Source organism: Ixodes scapularis, unplaced genomic scaffold, assembly GCF_016920785.2.
Source record: "Ixodes scapularis isolate PalLabHiFi unplaced genomic scaffold, ASM1692078v2 ptg000324l_1___fragment_1__unscaffolded, whole genome shotgun sequence".
NCBI classification, from domain to species: Eukaryota; Metazoa; Arthropoda; class Arachnida; order Ixodida; family Ixodidae; genus Ixodes; species Ixodes scapularis.
This window is the reverse complement of record NW_024609966.1, coordinates 548,295-572,384: the sequence shown is the minus strand read 5'-3', so window position 1 is coordinate 572,384 and position 24,090 is coordinate 548,295. Positions and strand designations below refer to the sequence as shown.

General features: G+C 46.8%; 1 protein-coding gene and 1 non-coding gene across 2 annotated transcripts in view; both read left to right on the top strand.

Moving 5' to 3' along the window:
• Positions 1-23,663, top strand: part of LOC115308697 (spectrin beta chain, non-erythrocytic 1) — a 309,133-nt gene extending 285,470 nt beyond the window's left edge. Inside the window, exons 69-77 of the mRNA XM_040214208.2 lie at positions 2,472-2,654; positions 4,545-4,667; positions 5,230-5,631; positions 6,609-6,888; positions 11,271-11,627; positions 17,064-17,228; positions 18,048-18,173; positions 19,413-19,456; positions 21,599-23,663. Of these exons, the coding sequence (XP_040070142.1) occupies positions 2,472-2,654; positions 4,545-4,667; positions 5,230-5,631; positions 6,609-6,888; positions 11,271-11,627; positions 17,064-17,228; positions 18,048-18,173; positions 19,413-19,456; positions 21,599-21,832 (1,914 nt within the window). The 3' untranslated portion in view covers positions 21,833-23,663. The remainder of the gene's footprint in view (positions 1-2,471; positions 2,655-4,544; positions 4,668-5,229; positions 5,632-6,608; positions 6,889-11,270; positions 11,628-17,063; positions 17,229-18,047; positions 18,174-19,412; positions 19,457-21,598) is intronic.
• On the top strand, positions 1,756-1,837 carry Trnaf-aaa. Its single transcript has one exon. It is a non-coding gene; the product is annotated as a tRNA-Phe (tRNA).
• Positions 23,664-24,090: the final 427 nt, after the last annotated feature.

The following is a 24,090-nucleotide window of genomic DNA, read 5'->3' as shown; positions in this document are numbered from 1 at the left end:
GCTAGCTGTCGGCGCGCTCGTTTCTATTTAATCTTTTTTTGCGTGTTTTTTCGTAGGAAGTGTAAATTATTATAAGTGCCTTTATTGAGGTATGGCCTGTAGCTACAGGGGAAACTTCAACCAACATTTTAAGCATGGTTGACAGGGCAGGCAACGCATGAATCGCAGCTGGTATATGGAAATGAAATAAGGCCACAATTGCAGGAGCATCACTATAGATTTACATTTCGCACAATACATGCTGATGATGGTCTGAATAAATTAGCAGGCTATGTATACTATTTTTTTTGGATCTCTGTTTTTAAACAAGATGTCCGAAACAGAAAAGCTGCATGTTGTTCGGGCAACATACTAAATACAGTCTGGGCCATGGAGAGAGAATCACAAGTACGACAGCCCAATTGCGGGGGCAAAGTAAATAAACAAGGAACATTTATAATATACATTGCTCGCATTTGACCTTGGTTGGATTCGGATAGTATTTCAATGGACCAGATGGGTGGTATCTGTAAACTTGTTTATATCAACCCTTGAGTAATGTATAACAAACGTAAGCGAAGGTGTGTAGCTTTTTATTAGTCCCTTAAGCCCTAAAATTGAGATTTTACTTAAATCGAATTGTCCTGAAGCTAAAATATCAAAAGCTTTTCTCACACAGACTGTCGCCCTTCACAGGTTCCACGTTTTCTGCTACTAGTGCTGCATCTACCACTGGACAGCCGTTCGAATGCTTGCTTTTACTCCTGTTTTCCTCTGCTGTCTGAGAGTCCAGCTGTAGGGAGTTTGGAGGCTGAGGAAGCCTTTGGGGACCTGCAGCAGTGTCTCTTTTAATTGGAAATGACAATTCAGACTCAACGCTGTATTTTCCGAATACCAAAGGCTGGGATAAAGAATGTCAGAAAAAAGTATAACCATTCCAAATTATGTCACTATTGCTGTGCATATTTTTGGCAGTTCAATACATATCATACAGGCAACTGGGGGCAATTCAGCCGTTTTTGCTGCTACAATACAAACTAATTTCCAGTAATTGTGCATCTTCTAAGAAATATGCCTGCATACGTGTATAAACTATATAATTAATTCACGAAGAAGCTACATTTATGTAAAACAACGCTGTTCCACGAGCACTTCAAAGATCATCAGACGCAGGGCCTTTAAAACATCTGCGAACCAGTGCATACAGAGTGGCAGCGCAGAGTCGGGGTCGCGAGCTAATTTGCCGACCACCCAAAGGCCCATGATATAAATGCCACTTTAAATGCCTTGAAAGCGGGATGTAATATCGTCCTAAATCATGAACATGCAAGGAACAGAATTCTAGCTTCTGAAACACTCGCGCCACCGCTTCACTGACCCCTCGCAAGATTGCCGTGTGTCTGGACGGACGAGGAGGTTCATCGGCGGAATTGCCTCCGCCGATAGTTTTCGAGGTTTGAAACCCAATTTTAAAGGTAGTAAAAGGGACGAGCAGGCTTATAAAATGTACGGAAGCACGTCAATATCGGCCTAACTCAACGCCTCGTACACCGGGTAAACAAAGTCCAGCTCCCCGAAGAGCTTGCAGCACACAACGCCAAACTGGCCAAACCAGGAAACCGGTGCTGGGAAGCGAGCCGATGCAAGGTCGCGGAGCAAAGTACTCCCCCTGACGTCACAGTACACCTCACCCAATCAGGGCGCGGCGACCGCAGCGACGCTTGTGTTCGCTCTCGGGGCTAATAGAACCCGGGACCTCTCCATTTCCAGTGGAGCGCTCTACCATTTGAGTTAGCTCAGTTGGTAGAGCGCTCCACTAAAAATGGAGAGGTTCCTGGTTCGACACCAGGACCAGGCGGACTTTTTCGGTAGCACATCAGTTACTTAGCTGTGTTTGGAGATTTGTGTTTCTCCTTTGTCCCCCTTCTTCCCCTTCTCCAGGAACTATCATCGTTAGTATGTGCATTATTTATGTATAGGTGAGACACTGAGCCTGATTATTGATTGAATAATTATGGAATGGATTAGATGAGTGCCTGACCTATTCGGGCACAATGTTTTGTTGAGCAATTTATTAATTTTTACTATAATTTATTACGAGGTAACTTCTTTTAGGCTGTTGGTCTCATTTTTGTCGCTTTTATTTATTATTAGATTGATTGCATAAGGAGTTGTTGATCAATTTTATTTTATGACTGAGCAAATGAGTGAATCAGAATCGGTAAATCTATGGGTTGGTTGATATTCATTGAACCAGTAACTTGCATTCCAGTTGTGTTTTGTGCTTTGAGCGAGAGATGCTACTGTCCCCCGTTGGTTCAGCAAAGGGCACAAAGGTAACTTTCTTTGTGCGTATAATGATTTATCGATGATCCACCGAGCTGCTTGGCCTATGTATGCTCAAGTAGAGGGCAGCATACTCGAGATTTGTCCACAACCAAGCATGCTTCATCTATTCATGAGCACTATTTTCTTTCACTGCCTTCCCGTAGCTGTTCCTGCGTGATGCCGACCAGCTGGAGACGTGGTTGGCGGGACGGGAGGCTTTCCTTCGCGACGAAAACCACGGCGACTCCATCGCCGCAGTCGAAGAACTGATCAGAAAGCACGACGACTTTATGAAGACCGTGGAGGCACAGGAAGATCGCTTCAACACTGTCAAGCGAATTACAAAGGTAATAATTTTTTTGGGAGTGTCCCCCCTTAAGTAGGATGAGTCTAGGGAAAAATGAAAGAGCAATCAGAAGGACGATTGCTCTCGGCGACATTTGCGGCCTCGCGTTATGTTTTGCTCCAAGTCTTACAATGAAACCCGTTTAGAACGAACCCACATACAGCGAATGGTTGTCGATATCGACTCATGGAAAATTTAAATAAAAATTGATGTATAAAGTATGTTTTATTACGAACAACATATTGGCTGTATCGAACTTTTTTCCCCCGGGAAGGCTTCCGAAAACGCGAAAACAATTGTCTTCTAACCTGTCCCATTCCCCAAAAAAGAAGTAGGAAAGAAAGGAAATTCCAGAAGCTCAAGTTGCAAACAAAATTGAGCGAAGAGAAATGACTCAGCAGGGGAGAAAGTTAAAAAATACACCCTTCACGCACGCACAGAAAAAAAAAACTTTTTATCCCAATATGTGTGTTCATGAAGAGAGGCGATTCAGAAAGGAAGATGAGCTAAAAAAACTAACAGCGCCCGCATGCAAAAAAAAAAAATGCTTTTTGGCGTTTTGTTACAAGGCGGAAGTGAAGATACAGTTGAACCTCGATGTAACGAAGTCGGTAAAATTCGCAATTTACTTCGTTACATTGAAATTTCGCTAAATCGAAATTTGGCTTTAGCATGCGAAAAAAAATTCTGAAACATTTTACGGGTATGAAAACTCACCGAAAATGACATTTATTTAGGGGCGAAGTAGTCCGCGAGTTTTGCTTGCGCCTTGTCCGACAGTAGCAGCGGCGTCATACGGCGTTCGAGCGCCCAGAGCGCTTGCACGGCATCCTGCTGCCCATGCGACGCCGTGTACCTCCTCAGTACGTCCATTGCGTCGAGCACTTCCCGAGTGCTCGTGATCTCGGCAGTTTCTTCAGGATGGCGTCCAAAACGTTTGCTTTCTCATCCAAAGAAAGAACTTTACGTTTCCTTATGGCAGCAAGCACGTAAGTGAACCGCCCGGTTAAAAAATAAAGCTGTTTAGTTTAGGCAGTTTAGGCGGTGCCAATGTTTCCAACCTACACAGCACTCTTCACCGCACAGTTTACTTGCCCCCTTGCCACCTTTGCGCCCACAGTGATGCTTGCGCCGCTTGCGCCCACGCTCGCAAGACGATAATCGGTCTTTTCGATCTTCTCCTAGATGGCACTGCCCGTGCGGTCGCGCCATCACGTCGCTCCCTTGCTGAAGTTGGCTCCCGCGCTACCCGCGGTGCAGTGGAGTGGACTATGGTTATCAGTGAATGTCAGTGGTGATGCTGGTATGCCGTGTTAACTTTTTGCTCGGCATTTTCTAGCCAGCCTCGCGGAATCCGCTTTGCCGCATGCCTCGCCGGCGCTACCGGCGCCGCATCCTCGGGCAGCCTAGGAACGTTGGAAGGCCTGTCCCCGTGAAGTAACCTATCAAGCGCTCGCGTTTGCGCATAATTTTTTTTTTTTAACCACAATTTTTTTGCGAAGTTGTTTTTTAGAGTTGATTTATTTATTGCCTTCTATGGCAATGGCACTTCGTTATAGACTTAGACTTCGTTATATAGAGACTAAAAATACATGGGGTCTATGGGCAAGAAATTATGAAAAATAAAATACTTCGTTAAATCGAAGATTTCGTTACATTGAAGTTCGTTATATCGAGGTTCGACTGTATAACAAAGAAAGAGAAGCTCTCGCCTTACAACGAACTCATCGTGGAAGTTTGCTGTAAATGTTTTTTTTCTATATCAAACTACTTGCAATATTGAACTGATCGTAGCGTTTCTTGCTGTTCGTTATGAACGGGTTTGACTGTATACCCTTAACAAGGATTGCGCTAGAATAGAGATGAGGAAAGGTGTCCGGTTGTGTTTCAGCTTGAGGAGGCGTTCCGTCGCCTGAAGGTGGAGGAGGAGGAGATGAAGAAGGTGGAGGTGCAGAAGAGAGAGCAAGACAGGGTGGACGCGATGAAGCGCAAGGAGCAGCAGAGGATCCTCGACGTGAGTCTCACCCTGCGGGGGCCCGGTCCCTTTCACCTTCTCCAAGCTGGCACTTCTTTGGGATATGGAACCCCGAGTTGCCATACATTTAGCCTCAAATCACTACAGTACTCTTCTCGGTTTTGGTTTCAGAATCACTAAGACAAGGACATTCCTGAGTTGCTAACCTTCGCATCGGAGATGCTTTCATGCCACAGATCTGATCCACAAATTGATGAATTTCTGGTGACACAAACAGCAAAATTGTTTTAATTCCACGATTGTACGGTCACTTTTTGATTCATATTTATGGTGGTGAAGAACCAGGTTCTAACCATTGTAAGCAGTCGAGAGGTCGGTAATTTTGATAGGAATACATCTTTAATGACAAGGGAAGCTTTTGTCTTGGTCTTGGCATGGAAGGAGTGAATCAACGTAAAGAATAATGCGGGTGTTTAGCTGTTTCGGTCGACGAGTGGCAGAGGAATCGGCCATGCTTTTGGAAAATGGAACTGTTTGTGGCTAGAATCTGAAGCGTCTCAACGGAGCGGCGTGCTCAAGCATGGGATCGTCGCGTGTGCAGGAGCGCATGCGAGAGGACGGCATTCGCCGGGGTGGCCTGCTGGACCTTCCGCCCGGCGACAACGGAGACGTGGGAGGGGGCCTGTCTCGCTCCGCATCGCAGAAGTCTCTGGACAGCGGGGAGACCCGCAACCGGCTGACCACGCCCTCTTCGGTCAAGCGGGCCGAGAGCATGAAGGTGGAGCTGGGCAAGAAGCTCAAGCGCACGCCGAGCTTCACGACGCGTCGGAGGGCGCAGAGCTTCCGACGCTCGGCGCGCAGCAGCGGTGGACTCCCGCCCGTGGAGATGGAAGGGTTCTTGGACCGCAAGCACGAGCTGCAGGCCGGCGGAAAGAGGGCCACCATTCGCTCCTGGAAGACCTTTTACACGGTGCTGTGCGGTCAGCTCCTCTGCTTCTTCAAGGCAAGCCAGTCTTTTGGGCATTCTGTGGGTCATGCGTTGTCCATGCATTTGCTCTGTCGTCGGGCTATAAGAAACAAAGAGCAGAGATTGCTAAAAGAATGCTTGCCTCGAGTTTGTGGTATTCTTAGTTCCATGCGGGTTCATCCTTACTTCTGGATGCTGCTATAGCTTTTAAGAAGCCACGCTGGAGGCGCCGCAAGAAGTCAATCAATGACAGGGCCTGTAGACACTGCAGTCTAGCTAAATTAATCTGTCTCTTGAAACTAAAACATTAATGATAGGGTTATTTGTTGGTATTAGCATAGCATACATAAAGTAACTTTTGAAAATTTCATTGTGCACTTCACCGTCACCATATTTTCTTCGATAGTCTCTTTCAAAAGCCGGTATCCCATTCCCTTACGAACGTCTCTTGAGGGGTTCGCATTTCTAATTCCACTCGCGCATAAGGCTCTAAATAGAGCTAAGATCTTTCCGCACAAAGCCTTCCGCCGTCCGTTTCCCTCACATTTTTAACTCGCCCACGACGAAGGAGCAACTCGCGCTGCCACAAGGAACTTGTGGGTGATGCCCACGGTGCCTAAAGTGCGTTTCCGACCGAAGCGTCTGCCGCATCCTTGAAGGCGTTTTCTCGATTTCTGCTCGACCACGGCGTAAAAAACATTGCACCGTCGCCTGCCACAATTTCACTGGTGGCACAAAAGCGGATGTGGACGTGGCAGACTCTTTGCCGTTTCTTGCTCCGCAGCCTGACTCTCAACGAAAACCAAAACAGACACGAGTTGGGACGCCGCGACGACTCTCACATCCACTCGTCTTTTTTGCCGTCGTTTCTATGACGAAACCGCCACGACATCCAATGGCCCAACAGGTCGCCTTCCACCACGCATTTTGTTGTTGCTTCGTGACCGCTCTCGATGGGTGGGCGGAACGGCGCCGGCGGAAGACACGAGCGTTGACGGCCTCTTTGTTTCCAGGACCAGCAGGGCTTCGCGGACAGCAATGCAGCCTCCCCGCCTGTGAGCCTGCTGCAGGCCCAGTGCTCTCGCGCGACGGACTACACCAAGAAGAAGCACGCATTCCGGCTGCGCCTGGCCGACGGGGTGGAGTTCCTGTTTGTGGCCCACAGCGAGGCCTCCATGAGCGACTGGGTGAACAAGGTCTCCTTCCACGCGGCCCTGCCCCCGAGCCTACAGCTGCTGAGCTACGACGAGGCCCGCAGGAGTGCCGGCTTCGACCCCTCCCAGGGCGTCGCCGGTGAGTTCACCTCGGCCGGCGCCTCCTCGGCCTTTCGGTTCGATTAACACTCTCAAATTTTGTCCTCGCTCTCCATCGCGATTGTCTGACTTCTCCGAAAGCTCTCATCCTTTTTTTTTTGCTTCCTCGAAGTCCACTTGGTGGAATGTTGCGTAGGTACGGAGAAAAGTCCCAGTTCTTCGCCGTGTCTTGCGAGTGGACTGAGGTGATGGTTGAGGCTCTGCGCGTGACTATGCTGCCACGGTTAAATTTAGTGGATTTACGTTCCGCCGAATTTAGTGGAGACATTTCCCTGCTAGATTTAGCGGACCACGACGTACATACGCACGTGGGATCTACTGCAAAACCTTACCAGTATCGGCTATCGCTGTGAAATCCTACCCATTTCTCGCTTTGCAATGAACAAAAAAGTTTATTTTTAAAAGAGCATAGATGGGACATTTTTTTTTTCGTAATTTTTCCCATTGAGAAGAAAAAATGTTTTGTGCAACATTTACACCGTTAGATGCAGTTTAGGTGGAGGTCATGGCCCGCTCTAAGCCCTGCCCACAAATCAGTTGCCCCGCACATTCCTACTGGATTGGCTTGGCTGCTTGGCCGGACACACGACAAGCCTGGTGTCTCCCTTTCCCGACATTTGGCGCGTCTGGCGCCGGATGTCGGGGGGGGATGTCGGGACATCTGACAACGCCTACTAGTTGTGCGAGCAGGCATGCTACAAACTTCCAGCATCGTTTGCTATTTCACCACCATCTATCGGCGTCTGCCATGCGCAATGGACGCGGACATAAACGCTGCTTGTCGGCGTCCGTTTTCACCTTCGTTCGTCTGCTATTCCGCCACCCGTCTAAAAACTTGTACAACGCTCGCAAGACTCGACCATAAAAGTGGCGTTCTAGCTTTCCATCATGCACGAGTGATGGTTCAATACAAGCATCTGTTAGCGTCTATCGATGTGCGGTAAAAGGCGTTCGAGAGGACTAAAAAAAAGCAACAAAATAAATATGCAGTCATTTCAGCTTTTATGTACTTGTTGATAAGGATAGATAACTGGGCGAGTTGGTGAGAGTTCATGTTGAAAAACAGCGCGACTGGGACGAGGACACAAAGAGACGAAGAGAACACAAGACAAATCGCTGACTATCAACTGGTTTGTTATTACAACACAAGGAAGAACGACAATAAAATGAAAAACATGGAGTCAAATGTTTGCGCGCTTGCTTGGTGCCTCGTGGAATACGTCCCTTTCTTCTTTTTTCTTCCGATTGTTGACTGGTTTTCTTTTTTCTTTCCTCAGGAGCTTTTGTTACCCTGAATCCAGATACGAGGTGAACGTTGTTTTTTCAGCCCAAAACAAACTAAGTAGATTATGTTCCGCTGTACGTGCACGAAGGGGGTGGAAAGCAAGATAAGAATATAACACATGTAAGGTAAAGCATGGGATAAAGTTTTTGTTGTGCGTAAAAGGCGTGGTTTACCGCATTCCCTTCTCTTGTGGGCACTGGTATATCGGGCAGACTGGCCGGTGCTTAAACATCCGACTAAGAGAGCACCACAGCTCCTTGAAAGGCACCGCTAATTCACATCTGGCGATACATTGCAGAGATTGCGGTTGCGAATCACTATTAGAAAACACCAGTATATTATTTCAACACCACGACCAAACATGTCGAGAGATGGTAGAAGCCTGCAACATCACAAAGAACAGCAGTTCATGTGTGAGCCAACCTTCGGTGACTCTGACTCCCAGCGAGATGAAGTTTTTGGATTCTGGGTAACAAAAGCTCCCGAGGAAAGAAAAAGGAAAACCAGTCTACAATCGGAAGAAAAAAGAAGAAAGGGACATATTCCACGAGGCGCCAAGCAAGCGCACAAACATTTGTCTCCATGTTTTTCATTTCATTGTCGTCCTTCCTTATGTTGTAATAAAAAAACAGTTGATAGTCAGCGCTTTGTCTTGTGTTCTCTTCGTCTCTTTGTATCCTCGTCCCAGTCATGCTGTTTTTCAACATGTACTTGTTATTTTTTTAGCGTGGCATCCACGAGCAGGATGCCATTTGGCAGGCCAGATGCATTGCAAAACTTAAGAGCCACTTGCCTTTCGAAGCACAATGACGGGAACATACCTAGACTAACTTGATGCGTGCCAAACACCCGATTGCCTCCTGCCAGTTGGCTCGCAAATTATTACCTAAGTAGGTATCTAGTTGGGTATTGAAACCATGGTCGCAACCACGACAGTTCCACAATTCACAAAGCAGCGGGCCGCTTTTACGGGGACTAACATCTTTATTCACCATCAACACTCTCAAAGAAAGAAACCGAGCTAGATTGATCAAAATAGTGAATGTGGGACGCTAGGCTTAGGCCAGTCCCGCTACGAAAACAGTTCTGCTCAGCGCTTCCGAAGGCACATACTTGGGACAGTTGTTTTCGGCAAACTATGTCAGTTGATGAGATCTTCCTCTAAACACCTCTAGGAACTCAGAACGACCCGCACTCGTAAAAATTGACGAGTTCAACTAGCTACGCTCGTTCAGCACTTTGCAGACGCCGGCAGCCATGTTTGTTATCGTCTGAAACCGAAGTGGAAAGGCAATCTTGGGATATTTTTGGAAACAATAATGACTCTGTCTACATTATTTGTTCCTGAAACATAAAAGAAGTTGATTAAAATACTATTATGGCACGGAGATACAAATTTACAACCAGATTTTCAAACGTCAACCATCTCTCTAGCCGATGAGAGATCTAAGCACTTTGTACACTTGGGGCGGGGCTTAGTGGGCTGCGACCTCCACATTCTGCACCTAAATTGCGTCTAGCGACATAAATGTTGCTCGGAAAAAATTATTTTTTGTGGTGATATCTTTTTTATTATATGTGTCCCTTTAGAAAAAAAAAAATATATTTTTTTTTATTGCAGTGTCTCTTTATAAGACGTCCGATTGTGACATTAGGAGCGGTGATAATGCGTTAAAATTCAGAAAGTGACGTTACCCAAGTCGCCAATCGAGAGATTCTCAAATATTTGCAGCGAGGCAGTGGCTTTTTTCGTCACCAGCTGACACGAGGTGCTTGTCCTGAATTTATATTTCTTAAAGGGTCATGGTGCATGTCATTTTCTTCTACTCAATTTTTTAGTTTTTGCTTTTAGCATCCTTTTGCTCGGATGATAACGTGGGACCAAAGTCATCATCGCTGCTACAACTGCCTTGAGGCAAAGTCTAAACTTTCTGCAACGCATTGTGCATAGCACATGAGACACAGCAAATTTATCTCACAATTACCTCACAAGTCTTCATAACTTGGTTGTTGGAAGAAATTAAGATGTGATTTTCACATAGCAACTTGTACTTTTTAAAAACATAACTGAGAGCTGTCATTAAAATCACGTATACAATTACAGCTTATAAGTTGCACTTTCTCTGGAAATTAAGAACTTTTTGCTGACAGCCAGATGTTTCCGGTACAGCTCTGAATTATCGGTAAAAAAGGCTAGCATAGGGCGTCGAAATTCCAACCTAGCCCACTTGTTGGCCCGGGCAAAGTTAGTAAAATCTACCTTTTTGTCACGGGGGTGCAGGGAATCACTGTTACTTATTTGTGTATGAGAGCACGTAGGAGCCATCTAAAGTTTTCTGAAGTTGTCTGTGTGTTCTCTGTTTGTGAATGTTAAATGTGTCTTACATGTTCTCGCAATGTTAGCAGCATATTAGCCACGTTTGTGTTGTGCATGTGCATATGCTCGGGATGGTGCTTTTCTGGCTGTGGTGTTTGCATGCTGGGGTTTGCTTGTCTGCTTCCTTTATTGTGCCACTACCACGCACTCACACACGTCTGAGGTTTGCTCAGGACTGCCAGGGTGCACAGTTTCAGAGCTTTTAACGCACTAGGGATGGAGCATGCACGTACGGCTACCAAATACTGCCGGACGAGAGTATATGCCTTTCCTCTCTTATGCCATCTACCGGAGTCTAAATAATTTCTTGACCTCTTCGAAACCATTCCTTTCAACGTTACGGTGTTCACTTCTGACCAAACGCATCAACCAATGGTTAACCTTAGCCGGTGACCTGCAGCACACCCAGGCAGCAAAGACACCGCTTACACCGCACAATGAACGAGCACGGTTTCCTGCCTCTCGCGTTGGACGCTCTCGGTTTGCTCGCACTGTTGCTCCGGAGCGCACGTTGGCTGTCGCTTCCTCTCGTTTTGCCCCTGGGAAAGTGGCTTGTGGACCGCACCGCAGACACTGCACGGACGCCACTTCTGGGCAACGCTTCTTTCTCGCGTCCGAGGGCTTGGGAAGAGGAGAGGCCATTCTGTGCCCTCACCACGCTCCTTCTCTCTTCCCCTCTTGACACCTGCAAAAACACCAGCAGCGCCATCTGGAAGGCCACCATCATCCGCAGACAGCGACAACAGTGGCACGCCGTTGGCGGATCGACATCGGCGCGACCTCTCGAGCACCCCAAGCCCGTGCTCTTCCCCCGAGCTTCGCCACGGAGGAACTGCGGTGTCCTCGCACCCGCGCGGCTCTGCCGCGACGACGGGCAAGGATAAGCCCCCGGTCCCTCCGCGAAACTCTTCGGTTTCCAACTCGGGCGATGCATTGGACGGAGGGTCGGTGAAGAGCAAGATTCAGATGTTCCAGCAGGGGCAGGCTTCGGGGATACCCCCGCCGCCCTCGCACGTGGGAGCAGCCGTGCCGACGACGAAGGGCGGCGTCCACTCGGGTAGGGTACCCTCTTTTGACTCTGGGCGTTGGACGTAAGCTTTTGCGTCTGCGGTGAATCTCGACGACGGCCTCGAGCCATCGCAACAAGCGGCGAGCGAAAACCACACGCGTGTTTTCTCGTCTTTCTGCCCATTGGAGAGTGGCGTGTGCTTCGCTTGGAATAATGTCACCGAATCTGGGGAGTTACATCGTTACCCGCCGTACATAACCAACGTGAACGGGCAAAGGGCTGCTCATATCAGCTACTGCCCAGGCTTACACGATGGTACGCGATTGCCACTCGACCTTGGAAGGCACATAGGTTACCCCAAATCGCTTCTTTATATATAACTAGTCGTCACATTCTGGTACCGCACCATCTGAATGAGAATGTTTCCCATCATTTTCTTTGCACTAAAATTGTTAACATTGTGGTAGTACTGACCTACCTTTGGCAGTCTTCAAAAATACAGTCGTTCCTTCCTACTTTTACGTGATTTTGCTGCCTCGTGCCTCTAAACCTCTAGCGCAGTTTGTGCCAGCAGCATTAACCACTGCCCGTTTGGCTTTGCTTCATCCGAAATATTCCTTTTGCATTAAAAAAAGGGACAAAATGTTGACTTGCTCTTGGAGATTGTCGAAAGATTTGCAGTGTCACAACTTGAAAATGATCTTAGTGCAAAGAAAGAAAACATAATGACAAGAACTTACTGAAGCTAGCTGAGATTGGGGTAAGGCGGTTGGGGGGAGGGGGGGGGATTTTTTTGAAAAAGTGGAACTGAAGTCTAAACATAGTTTCCACTTTCCCAGATCAAGTGACCCTAGCTCTGAAGACATGCTTGCAAGCTCAATTCAACTGTCCTAACAGCAGCTTCTATCTTTGTATGCCGTAGTGCATATAGTACCCTTTGTCTGATGTCTTGTTGCAGTGTTAATAGTGTACCACTTTGCATTTGTCTGCTACACCACGACTCATTTTGTTAGAAAGCTAGGATCATTGTTTTATTACCACCTCAATGTTTTCAAGGTGCAGTTTAGGGGGCATGTAACAGATTTTTGTTGCAGGTTAATCCTAGGTGGTTTAAATTAATGCAGAGCTTGTACTCTGTTTCACCTTATGTTGTACCACAGCAAAGGCTAGAAGCACGAGCTCATAGCATTGGCAGCTGCCCAGTTGAAAATTTCTATTAGATTCCAATTGGAGTTTTCCCATTGGTACCAGTTAGGTTTTCAGACAACCAATTGGTCACTGCCAATAGGAACCAATGAAAACCATTTGGAACCCATTCAGGTTCCAACTGGAAAAATAATTCCAATTGGTGAGACCCATTCACCATTGTGCTTCCAGTTGGAGCCCACTAAAACCAATTGGTTGCAATTAATTCCAATTGGATATAATGTGAATTTTTAGCTGGGTGCCCTTACGCACAAAAGCTTGAGCCGCCGAGATTTGCCCCAGAGCAAGGGGCTTGCTTGTAGCCTTTCCTGTGGTACATCATATGGTGAAATAGAATATAGAGTGCAGTCCAGTGGTGCCTCCCCCCAGCATTCAAGCACCGTCCAGTGTTACTCGTACCAAGCGATTCGTGAAGAACAACAAGTTACTGGGCCAAATTGAATGTGCCTACTTCCTCTCTGCCTTCTTGCATCACATTGGCCAATTTTGAATATACTTGGCCATAGGTATTTCTGATATCATTTTCTTTCATAGAAAATACATGAGAAAACCAAAGAAGCATATTTCTAACTTGCTCTGATGGTGGAACAGTTGGCACGCTTGGCTAGTGATCTTTGTTCTTAGTGGACTATACAGGTTGGATACCACGTGTACGTCTGAGAGATTTCTAAATTTCTCCTTTTGATGTGTCATTGTAGCCGCCGTGGCCATGGTGAGGAATTTGAGGCTGGAACATTCTCGAATCACACAGTCATAACCTTCGAATTTGTACTGCGTCGCAAAAAAAAGGGAAGAGACTGCACGCACGGCAGGCGTGGGCTCGCTCCTGCGGTATTTGCTTTTCTCCCACTTCACGACAAGTCGGCGGTGGGTGATACCAAGTGTCACTCCAGACTTGGACCCCTAAATTGCCGCTCGCACACTTAGGAGGTGATGGGCCCTTCTCCCGGGGACATGATGGCCTCCGGCCCTTCTAGAACCTCTGCACAGTACTTGAACGCGTGCGTGAAACGTCATGGGGTGGCGTTCTAGGCACGGCGTAGGCCTCAGTTCTTTGCTGGGGCATGCCAGTTGCCCTACATTAGTTTGCCACGTAGACCAATTAGCACCTAGAAGACCCGCACCTTTCCTCCCCAAACGTCCTCACTAGTGGATCCACACAGTGCCGCCTTCCTTACATTGGCATTGCCGCCGGCGCATTTGGCAACGCCTCGCAACGAGCGCGACGCTCGCACGCAGCATTGCCAAAACAGACACGCTGCCACTTTCCGGCAACTCTCGTGGAGCTTGGGCGTGTTTGCCGCCGGGTCCGCGACCTACTAATGACGACGTTGTGTGCAGGCCCTGCCTTCTACTTGGTATTGGCAGACGTCCGCCTCAGTTTTATTTTATTTTGCTTCTTTTTTTCGTTTATTCCATTTAACTTCGCCTTTGTGTCCCGACCGTCTCTAGTAATTCCGTCCTTTTTTTATGGGACTCTAGGTAGACAAAAGGGCAAACGCGTAGGAAACAGGGACAGAGTAGAAGTGCACACAGGACAAGCACTGACTCTTAACAGAACTTAACAAAAAAAATCGGCAACACCTAACGCATCACAGCGTGGTGGATCAATGCGTGCTTAAAAATGCAGTCTCTTTGGTGCGTAAATTCAGTGACATCCGGCTGACGCATTTCATAACCTCTTTTTTAATTGCACAGGCTTCTAAGATTTGCCTAATCATTCGGTCTCTGTCCTTGCCAATAATCTCTGCCCTTTTAGAGAAGGGTCAACACCCACAGCTAGCACAATGAAGGGGTAAGTGACTCCCCCCCGCTCCCACTTCTGACTTTAACGACGGGTCATGCTCCCGCAATCTGTGGTTAGCGCATCTGCCCGTCTGACCAATACTATAGGCTTTTTTACGTGTAAGCGGAATTTTATAAACAACTCCCACGTTACAGTCAACATACTGATTTTCGTGCCTTACCAAGCAAGTGGGACCATTACCTTTCCTATTCGCAACTCCGAGGCAAAGTTGCGCCAACTTGCAGGGGGCAGAGAGCACCAAGGGCACATCGTACCGCAGCGCAGCTTTTTTCAAGTTGTGCGAAATCTTGTGTATGTACTGAATGACAAGCAATCTTTTGCTCGGCCTTTCCCCTCTGGGTGCGAGGTGCTCCCTTTAGTGTCCTTAACAAGGCCCCTGCAACGTTCAGTAATACCGATGTCGGGAAACCCACCGCTGTCAGCCGTTCTACCTACCGGTCAAAACTTTTGTTAACCGCATGGTGAAATGACTTCTCGAGGGCAACCTGTAGGCAAGAAGAAGCTATACCGTAACATCCCAAGTCATCGTCCACCCCTCCTGCCGCCTGAAATTCATAAAAAAGTGGGGTGGCCCATGTCTCAGTGGATAAACTCAAAAAGTGTAGAAAAAACTAAAAAATTAGCACCAATTTTAGTGTGTATTTAGCGTGGCTACTTAGAAAATATACAATAAGCTCAAAACTCAAATTAGTTTCATTGTTTTTTTAGAAGAAATGCTCATAAAGGGATGTTTTACTATCGCGAAGTCCATTGCTTGCATACGCGCGATGAACACCACCGATCGGCATGCAGCGTAAACGCTTGTTTCGTGAAAGCATATTTCTAAAACCGCTATATTTCCTTCACTAAACTCCCTATCCTTTGTTTATTTGTAGATTACAAAATAAAAGAAGCAAAGAAAATTAGTAGACAAGAAAATAGAAAAACCAACCTGGCACAATGAGCGAGCGCTCGGGCGAAAGAAGCGACGAAGAGCGATGCTGGGGGGAGCGGGAAAGCCGGCGATCACGTTGGCAAATACTTTGGCGTCGGGTCAAGTCGGACTCTTGGTCATTCGCAAGCTGTTGTGCAACTTTCTTGTTTGGTGCGTACATGCGTGCATCCATGGACGGTGTGCTATCAACGCCTGTCGAGGCGGCATTGCTGCGTAACATGGACGGCGCCACGAACACTGAGCTCGAAATGGGACACTTTACAAAAGTCTGCGTGTGGCATTCCATCAAATTTTTATTTACACACTGACTTTGACTGAAACATCGCACAACCTTACTAACCGTGTTGGCAACATACCTGGAGAAGGAGCGGGTTCGCGGTGACATGATTTCAAAGCAGATGGACTTTGACCTTACACTTTGCGGTTATATTCCAGGGTATGAGGCGTTCGCTGACCTGGCGATCCCTGAATGGGTTACTGCTTGTGTTATCTTTCTGATAACACAAGCAGTACTGACTTTTTTGAGAAAACTTCTAAAACAGTCTTGACGACTCTTGCCTCTGACATATTCTCAGACTTCTTATTGTTTAATAAGTTTTCACAAAAAAGTAAGAGTGACTCACGTTCACTAATGGACTTCAAGATGGGCATTTTCTACAATTTTTGGATTTGGGATTGGAATTCAAACGTGGGTGATAAGACCGCTAATCTTATCACCCACGTTTGAAGAAGGGTCTTCTCCCATTTGATTCGTTGCACTCCAGATTAGTGAAAAGAGAGATACCGTATTTACTTGAATATAAGTTTATGCCTTTATATTATATACACAAACTAACTCTGTGACGTCACGGCGCGGTGGTGGCGCATCGGTCGCACTTCCGGCGCTTCCGTTCTAGGGCTGTGGGCAGAAGTCCCCCCATGCCAGACGTGCATTCCTGCGTTGTTTTGAAAGGAACCAGACAAAAACCTGCCTTCTCGTCAAAATGCTGCGACTGTGGCCGTATCAAAAGTGTTGAGAAAGGTTAGAAGGTCAGTTTTCACGTGCTCCATTCGTCTGAGAATCTGGATAAAGGGGCACTTACCCCTTTACTAGCTGTGGGTGTCGACCCATCTCCTAAAGGGCAGAGATTATTGGCAAGGACAGAGACCGAATGACTAGGGAAACTTTAGAAGCCTATGCAATTAAAAACAAGGTATAAAATGCATCAGCCGGGCGTCGCTGAATTTACGCACCAATGAGATTACATTTTTAGGCACGCGTTGATTGACTGCCCCGTGATGTGTTTGGTGTTGCTGATTTTGTTTTTTATTAAAGTTTAGTTGAGAGTCAGCGCTTGTCCTGTGTGCACTTCTCCTACTTTGTCCCCGTTTTTTGCGCGCTGTTTGTCGTTTTGCCAGTATGAACCAAGTACCCCACATCGCCATCCTAATTCACGGTCGGTAGACTTCGATTGCCTTCAGCTAAGTTGCCGGTTGAAAAGTGGGAGCTAAAAAGTTGTCATTGTTTCCTCCGTTGCAAACCCGCTGTGGGGTGCAGCCAGCGCAATAGCTGAGGACGCAGTTCAGAGGTCGTCTGGCAGCACCCACTCCCCCAAGAGTGCCCAGAACGGCTACGGGAGTCGGCCCGAGTCGATGCTGGGGACGCCAACCAGCAACAGCGCCTACCGGTCGGTGGATAGCTACAGCTCGAGCGGGCTGGAAGGTGCGTTGCCGGCACTCCTCCACTTCGGGCACGTTGCTGTGTGTTCTTTGACTCGTGCTCCGATGTCCGGAGTGTGAGCCTTAATGTGCATACTAGGAAGCGTTTGGCTCATAGTTGTGCACCAAAAAGTAAATAGTTGTTTATACAGAGGGAGGTTAGTCTGCCTGAGCATGGCAACATTGTTACCCACTGTAGATGAGAAATTTAGCCCGTGCAGTACAACTGCTAGCCTGGGGTCTTTAATGTGCATCACGCAGTTGTGATATACGAGTGCACTCCTGTTGGAGACTCATTCACATTGAGACAGGCAGGGGTGGGACCGAACCCAGGATCCCTGGGTTCTGCAGCGCAAGCTTTTGCTCCAGATGCTCAGAGCTGGTGTGCGCTAGACCACTTTGCCACCAATCCCGCTTATGCATCAAAGGGTGTTGCAGAACAGAGTAGATTTCAAGGGACGTTGAGTAAAGGATTAAAAAGATTGAGATATAAGAGTGCAGGGACCAATATTGAACAGACCGGGTTTATGCATAGATACGTAAATATCTTGCACTTGTTAGGTATGTAGAAGTGTTTTGTTTGGGCAACCTGACTGAGAAAGATTAATTCCACCGTAATAAAAGTCAGATATCTGCTAAACTGAGAACACCCTTTGCTTAGAGGAACCCTTGGGAATACTCTGGGGATACCCTGTGTTCCAAAGCCCTAAGTTAATATGCTACATATTTAAGTTTTCATCGACAGAGGCTAGAAATTGTTTTATTTCAAGAGGTTTGGAAACTTTTCTTTGTGTCCCTTGATTGACCCAACTTTGTGGCACAGATTCTCCGCCATCGTTTGTGCTCCCACCACTGCCGGACCAGCCGCCGCCCAAGGCACGACGCGCCGAGGACTCGGATTCCGACGTGGCAGGCACCTTGTCTGACGGAGACCAGGAGTGGAGGAGAGGTGACTGCCCTTCTCTCCCTTTGGGCCTCATATATTTAGTTCTTTACACCTATACTCGCTGCGCTGTTAGGCATCGTGCAGGAAGGTACACGAGTACAAACGTGGAAAATTGCATGCACATAGCAAGCAAAAGACACGTTTCGCTCTACAACAATTGAAAACGAGCGTGTTGGTGAATAGATATGAATACTTGAAAGGATAAAACATTGAGGACGGGGACGGAAAGAATTCCTGTTTCTGTCCCCGTCCTCGATGTTTTATCTTTTCAAGTATTCATACCTGTTAACTCTACAGCTTGTAAATTAACGCTTTTAAGGCACTTGAGACTGCCCGCTAAAATCAGTTTCTCAACTTATCACGCTGCAGATGCTGCAGCTTACTACAGAGGTGCAAGTAGGTGGTAAAATTTCACAGTGAAAAAAATCAAGAAATGCCTCATTCAAAAAAAAAAAAAGGAACACCTGTTTTGGGCATTTTATGCGGCCACTTTGCAGACGTTACACGCGCATAGAGAAATGCTGCCGACGGGTGGTGTATGCCACGTCGAAGGAGCACTGGCCGATTTGGGTTGATAGGAAACGATCTCGCAAAAGAACCCGAATCGGCCAGCGTTCCCTCGATGCAACGTACGGCGTCTGTCAGCAGCACTTCTACGCGTGTATCGTCCGCGAAGTGGCCACATAGCTATACTGGCATAGATTGCCCAGAACGGGTGTTAATTTTCTTTTTTTTTTTTTTACTTTTGAACAAGGTAAATTTATTTCTTGATTTTTTTCAATGTAAACTTCTCCCACCTGCTTGCACCTCTGTAGTAAATTGCACATTCGGTGTGAAAGTTTGAGCCTCTTATATGCAGACGCCAATTTTTCCAACTCGTTTTACAGCAGAAAGTCTGCCTCAGACTATTTATAAATCTCCCATCTAAACACATTAAAAGAAGATGTTTTGCATTACAGCATGAGATGGCAAGAAAAGAAGTCAAGTAAACACCATAAAGTTGATTAATAATGACTGATTTTCACATTGGTGTGTTCTAAGGTTGTTCCAACCAGAGCTCGGTGTTCTAAAGTCCCCACGCGGTCTCCTCTTTATTAATTTCTACCCGTATATTGCAGCAATGTCCTTTGGACTGTGAGGGAACCTCTGCATCCATAAAGAAACAGTCTGCTAGCTGCTTTGATGAGGAATCCATGTCCTCGACTCTTGACCCTCGCAAATGTTCCTTTTTTGCTCTTTCAGGTTACGGGAAAGGTCGTGCAGACGAAAAGGTGCAGTACAGAGAGGTCAGTACATTTGTCAGAATTAATGGTTGGCTGTGATTCGGTGATTGTAGCAAATTGTAGTTGCTGGCCCTTTGAACTGTAAAATTGCAGCATCCTTTTACTTACCTTTGACAATGTGGGGGTGAAATCGGCTTTCACGTTGACGATGCACGATTATCGAGGCACATTGACAATGCACGCAACTGCTTTACTGTCGTCCTCATGACGAGGCTTCAGTGTGATAAATTATGCAAATAGCGGTCCTGGGTCGTGTGGTGTTGTTATTCACTTATGCAGAGTTCTTTCAGACTTTTAATGGGACAGTTACAGGGTCTCTAATGCCTGTGTCCCACTAGAGCGACAGACAGAAAGAAAAGACAGCGACAAGCCTCAAACCCATGCAGCATGCTCGCGATGGTACTTTTGGCAGGCGTTGGGTGCTCGTGAAGTAAGCACGGGCGATTGCAAGCCTGCCAAAGATACTCTCGCGTGCGTGATGCTCGTGTTTGAGCGTAGCCTCCTTTATTCTGCAAAGCCTCCCAAATCGCGACAGACTGTGGTTTGAGGCTTGTCGCTGTCGTTTGTATCTGTATGTTGCTCTAGTAGGATACGGGCACAATGCATACGAATAGTCTTTGAAGGCCAAGAAAGCTTAGTGCTTCTAGTGGTGTTTCACGACATCACAATGGCAAGAAAGTTTCTCTTTTTAAACTGATGTTCGAGCGTGTAAAAATAACAATTACACACTTAGTGTGCTTGACTGAATTTAATAAAGTTTCAGGCATTAATATTCAGCTACTACAGCCAACTCTCGGTAATTCAAAGTCGCTTTATTCGAATTTTCAATACATACAAATCTATGAGAAAAAAGTATGTGAAAATTCTAAATTTAACCTCTGGGCTGGTTAATTTGGTTGATTTATTTTGGGTGCTTGAGAACTCCGGCAACTCTGGGAGCATGAAAAAGCCTCGCGATTATGCTGAGCAAGCTTAAATTACACCCTTGCATGCTTTATCTCTATATATATCTAGCGTATGCGCAGTCGGGAAAAAGAGAAAAAACAAGCGTGGCAGGTGAAGGTGCCAAGCGGCAAAGTTAATTACCATAGAATACTGCACATCCGCCCATTTCACACTAACCACCCATTCCGAAATTTGTAAAATCTGAGAAAATATGCACAGTACATTTATATGTAAAATTGATGGTTGGACAAGCGCCCTTCCCCCATTGTTTCGCAATTATCTCCAAATTTTGAGTGGGTGCTTGCCCGGTATTTTACGGTAAGTGGCCAAGCCCGGCCACACCAAGCCAAGCCAAGCCAGCATGGCTGCCAGCGTTCGGATTGCGGTGGTGTTCCCATTGAAGTTAGGGAAGCGAGCGCGGTCGTGCGGTGCGCAAGTCCAACAAAGCTTGGTTTGAGGAATTACCCAGCCATACAAGATGTCTTATTTATAGCATATATTGATGTCAACAAACGTGCCGTGGTCCATAGTTTGCTTTCGGACAGTGACATTGTGCAATCGAATAGGCCTAGGAACGAATATGTGTTTTTCCATGGCGAGTGGCTGAGTGCCGAAAAAATTGCTTGTAGCACCATGGAGTATAGTTTTGAGTTTTCTTTCGCCAAGAAACTGCTGAAGACACCCTAAGGTTTGCAATTTGCAGAGCAAAAAAGATGCGGAGCATCTTCGTTAGTGGAATGCTGCACATCTCTGTTAGGAGAAGGGAAGCAAAACAATTTTATCGCGGTGAGGCGAAATAAAAAACAAACAATTGAAATTTTTTTTTTTTTTTTAAATTTGAAGTATGCTTATTTTTAAGCGTTTTGTTGTCCCTGTGAGCTTTGAATTATCGAGTCGACTGTATCATTCAAGTTCGAGAGTTTTAACGGTAAAAAATTACAATTTCACTCGTGGGGAGATTTAAAGCTTAAGTTCTTTAAGAACCTAGTGAAACATTGCTATAGCTTTCTTTCTTTGAGACATTTTGTTTCATTCTATTTGCCGAAGAAGTGAGGCGAAGAGAGGGGGAACTTTTTGCCTAAATTAGCCTCCGTAGTGCAGTGTGGACTACTTGCCAAGTCTAAAGAAGGACAGTAGGAAACACTCATTAAGACTGTCAGCTGAAAAGAGACTAAGAAAGGCGTCCTTCCGTGTTGGCAGTCGTCGTACCACCCGCAAGGGAACACTCCGTCGGGGGCCACGGTTGCGAGGCACGCTTCCCTGCCAGGCAGCGGCGCCCCTCCCCCCGGACTGGCGGCCCAGCACCAGTACTCGGCCACCCTCGACCGCCACCAGAGGGCGCCCTCTTCCGAAGGCTCGTCGGAGGGAGACACCGTCGACAAGAAGTCGCGGGACAAAAAGAAGGGGGTGCTCTCTCTCTTCCGAAAACGATGAGAGCCCCAGTCTCGCGCGCCCTTCTTGCCTGCCCTTGGAGAGCTTCTGCAGAGTCGCGCTAACACGCCCACGCGAGGGCCACGCGTTCGACGGTTGAGCTTGTGTCAAACGGGTTGTGTGCATAGCCATTTAGTAACCCTCGTCGGTGCCGTAGTTTAACCGGTTCGCAAGCCGAAAACTGCGAATGCGAGCTCGTATCTTTTTGGCGTTCTACCGTCAGACGAGTGTGCAATAGTGAACGTTTGCCGCATTACGATCGGCAGTCTACGAAATCTTCCTAGTTTTGGGCTACTTACCGAGCATGACAGAGGCTAGGCGCTTTACGGCACTCGGAAGGTTAAGAGACGAGGGTTTTACACTTGTCTGCACATTTCATTGAGCGTCTGTCGTCGGTCGAGTGTAACGAAAGGTGCGTCGAGCCAAACCAGTGTCCTTTCATTTTTTTGTTTGGGTGGAAGCGAAGATTAAGTTTAGTGTGGCAGTAACCTCCATTGTGTGAAGGAATGTCCCGGAGGTCCAGGAAAAGACATTTGTGTCGGGTTGTGACCCAGCGAAGTAGTTGGGCCGGTTGGTTCGTCGCCGGGGCTATGTGCACCAAAAAGACGAACAGGACGGAGAAGATGCGATGCAACTAACACCTCGTGTTCCGTCCTCTTTGTCATATTTTTATTTTAGGTGTACGTAGCCCCCTCGCGATGCAAGTTTGCCTCAAACAAGTGCAGCTTCGAGTGACTTACGCCATGGCTTGTTAGAGTGCTTGTCATTTTTTAGTTCTAGTTTCTTACGAAAGTGTGTTCAGTTTGTGTAGCTTCTCTGTTTTGCCAGCGTCTAAATGTATAGATGGTGCAAGGAGTGGCATGCCTGAAAGAGGGCAAGCGTCATTTGTTGATTTGAGCAGAGTGCACTTGGGGAGCTACTTTTCTGTCTGGCTCTGCTCATGGCACGTGCTTCGGGCAGCGAACGCATTGTTACTTCTGAAAACCTTGATTTGGATTCCGTCAGAGCGTCAGCCAAGGCCGCACGGTGAACCCGGCAGCTTTAGGACACGATATGAATGCAAAGTCCATAGTTTGGAAAATGTTATGTACACAAAGACATATATACATAGTTTTTATATATATATACATATATATATATATATATAAATACCTATAAATATTATACAAAAATTATACTCATAAGCAGCAGCTGTGTGCGTGCCTTGTTTACAAATGTTACCGTGGTCTCGAGAATGGTTGTGTTATATAAAAGAGTGCTTCCCTCGCAAAAACTATGAAGTGTATCGGACGAAGTACAAAAGCATTTGAGAGCATGGCAAGAGCGCTGTGGGTGTCCGGGCTCTAGCGATAGCCTACTTCTAGGACGTCAAATTTTCACGAGTGTTTCAAGTGTTTCCCAAATCAAAATCTTTTGTGTCGGTGCTGCGATATATGGGGCTTAATTGATGCAAATGTTACCTCTTTCTCACGAGTGCTTTGAGCCTGGGGGGTTTCTCTTGAAGCATGTTACCTTGTAGAGTGTATAGTTGTACTTACGTTCGAGAGGTGTAGGATAATGCAGAAGCAAAGGAAAGCTTCTATTCTGCAAGTGCTAGTGTAGGCGGCCCAAAAATAACAGGTAACTGAGGGACCAAAGGCATCCAAGTGTTTCACACTTCTCAAATACGGGACATGTGTGTGTGCTCATCGAGGAACAACTTTGTGTCTAGAGAACATGGCTCGTCGAGCTGCTTTCTTGCATCTTGACAGACTACTTAGAAGAATGGGACCAAGAAAATGGGCTAATGGCCCTCGTTTATTTTTTTATAGATGAATAAAAAAAAAGAACCTAACAGTCGATGCACATTTTCTTACCTTTAATCCCGGTGTGCCACAGTCTTCCCGGTGGCGGAAGGGTGGCTCTGCTTGGTGTGCCCTACAGGATCGAGCTAAGCCCTGGAACAACAAAAAAAAACTTTCAGCCTTTCCACTTTGGTGAAGAAGGAAAAGCAGCGGAGCTGTAACTTCTGTTCTCGGCGGTGGCGTTCCAGGCGAGCTATCTGCTCTTCTTTCGCAAGGGAATCTGAAGCGCTCAATGCCGTTGAACCAGTTGTCTTGCCGCCGTTGCTTATAGATGGCGGTAGCTGTTCAGAGTTCGGTGGCATCATTTCTAATCCGGCGGACACGATCCTGGGGAAACTAGTTTCTAAAGGCCGACCCACAGAGGGCGTATTTTCAACAAATTTACGCGCGTTTCAGCGGGTGTAATCGCGGGATTTG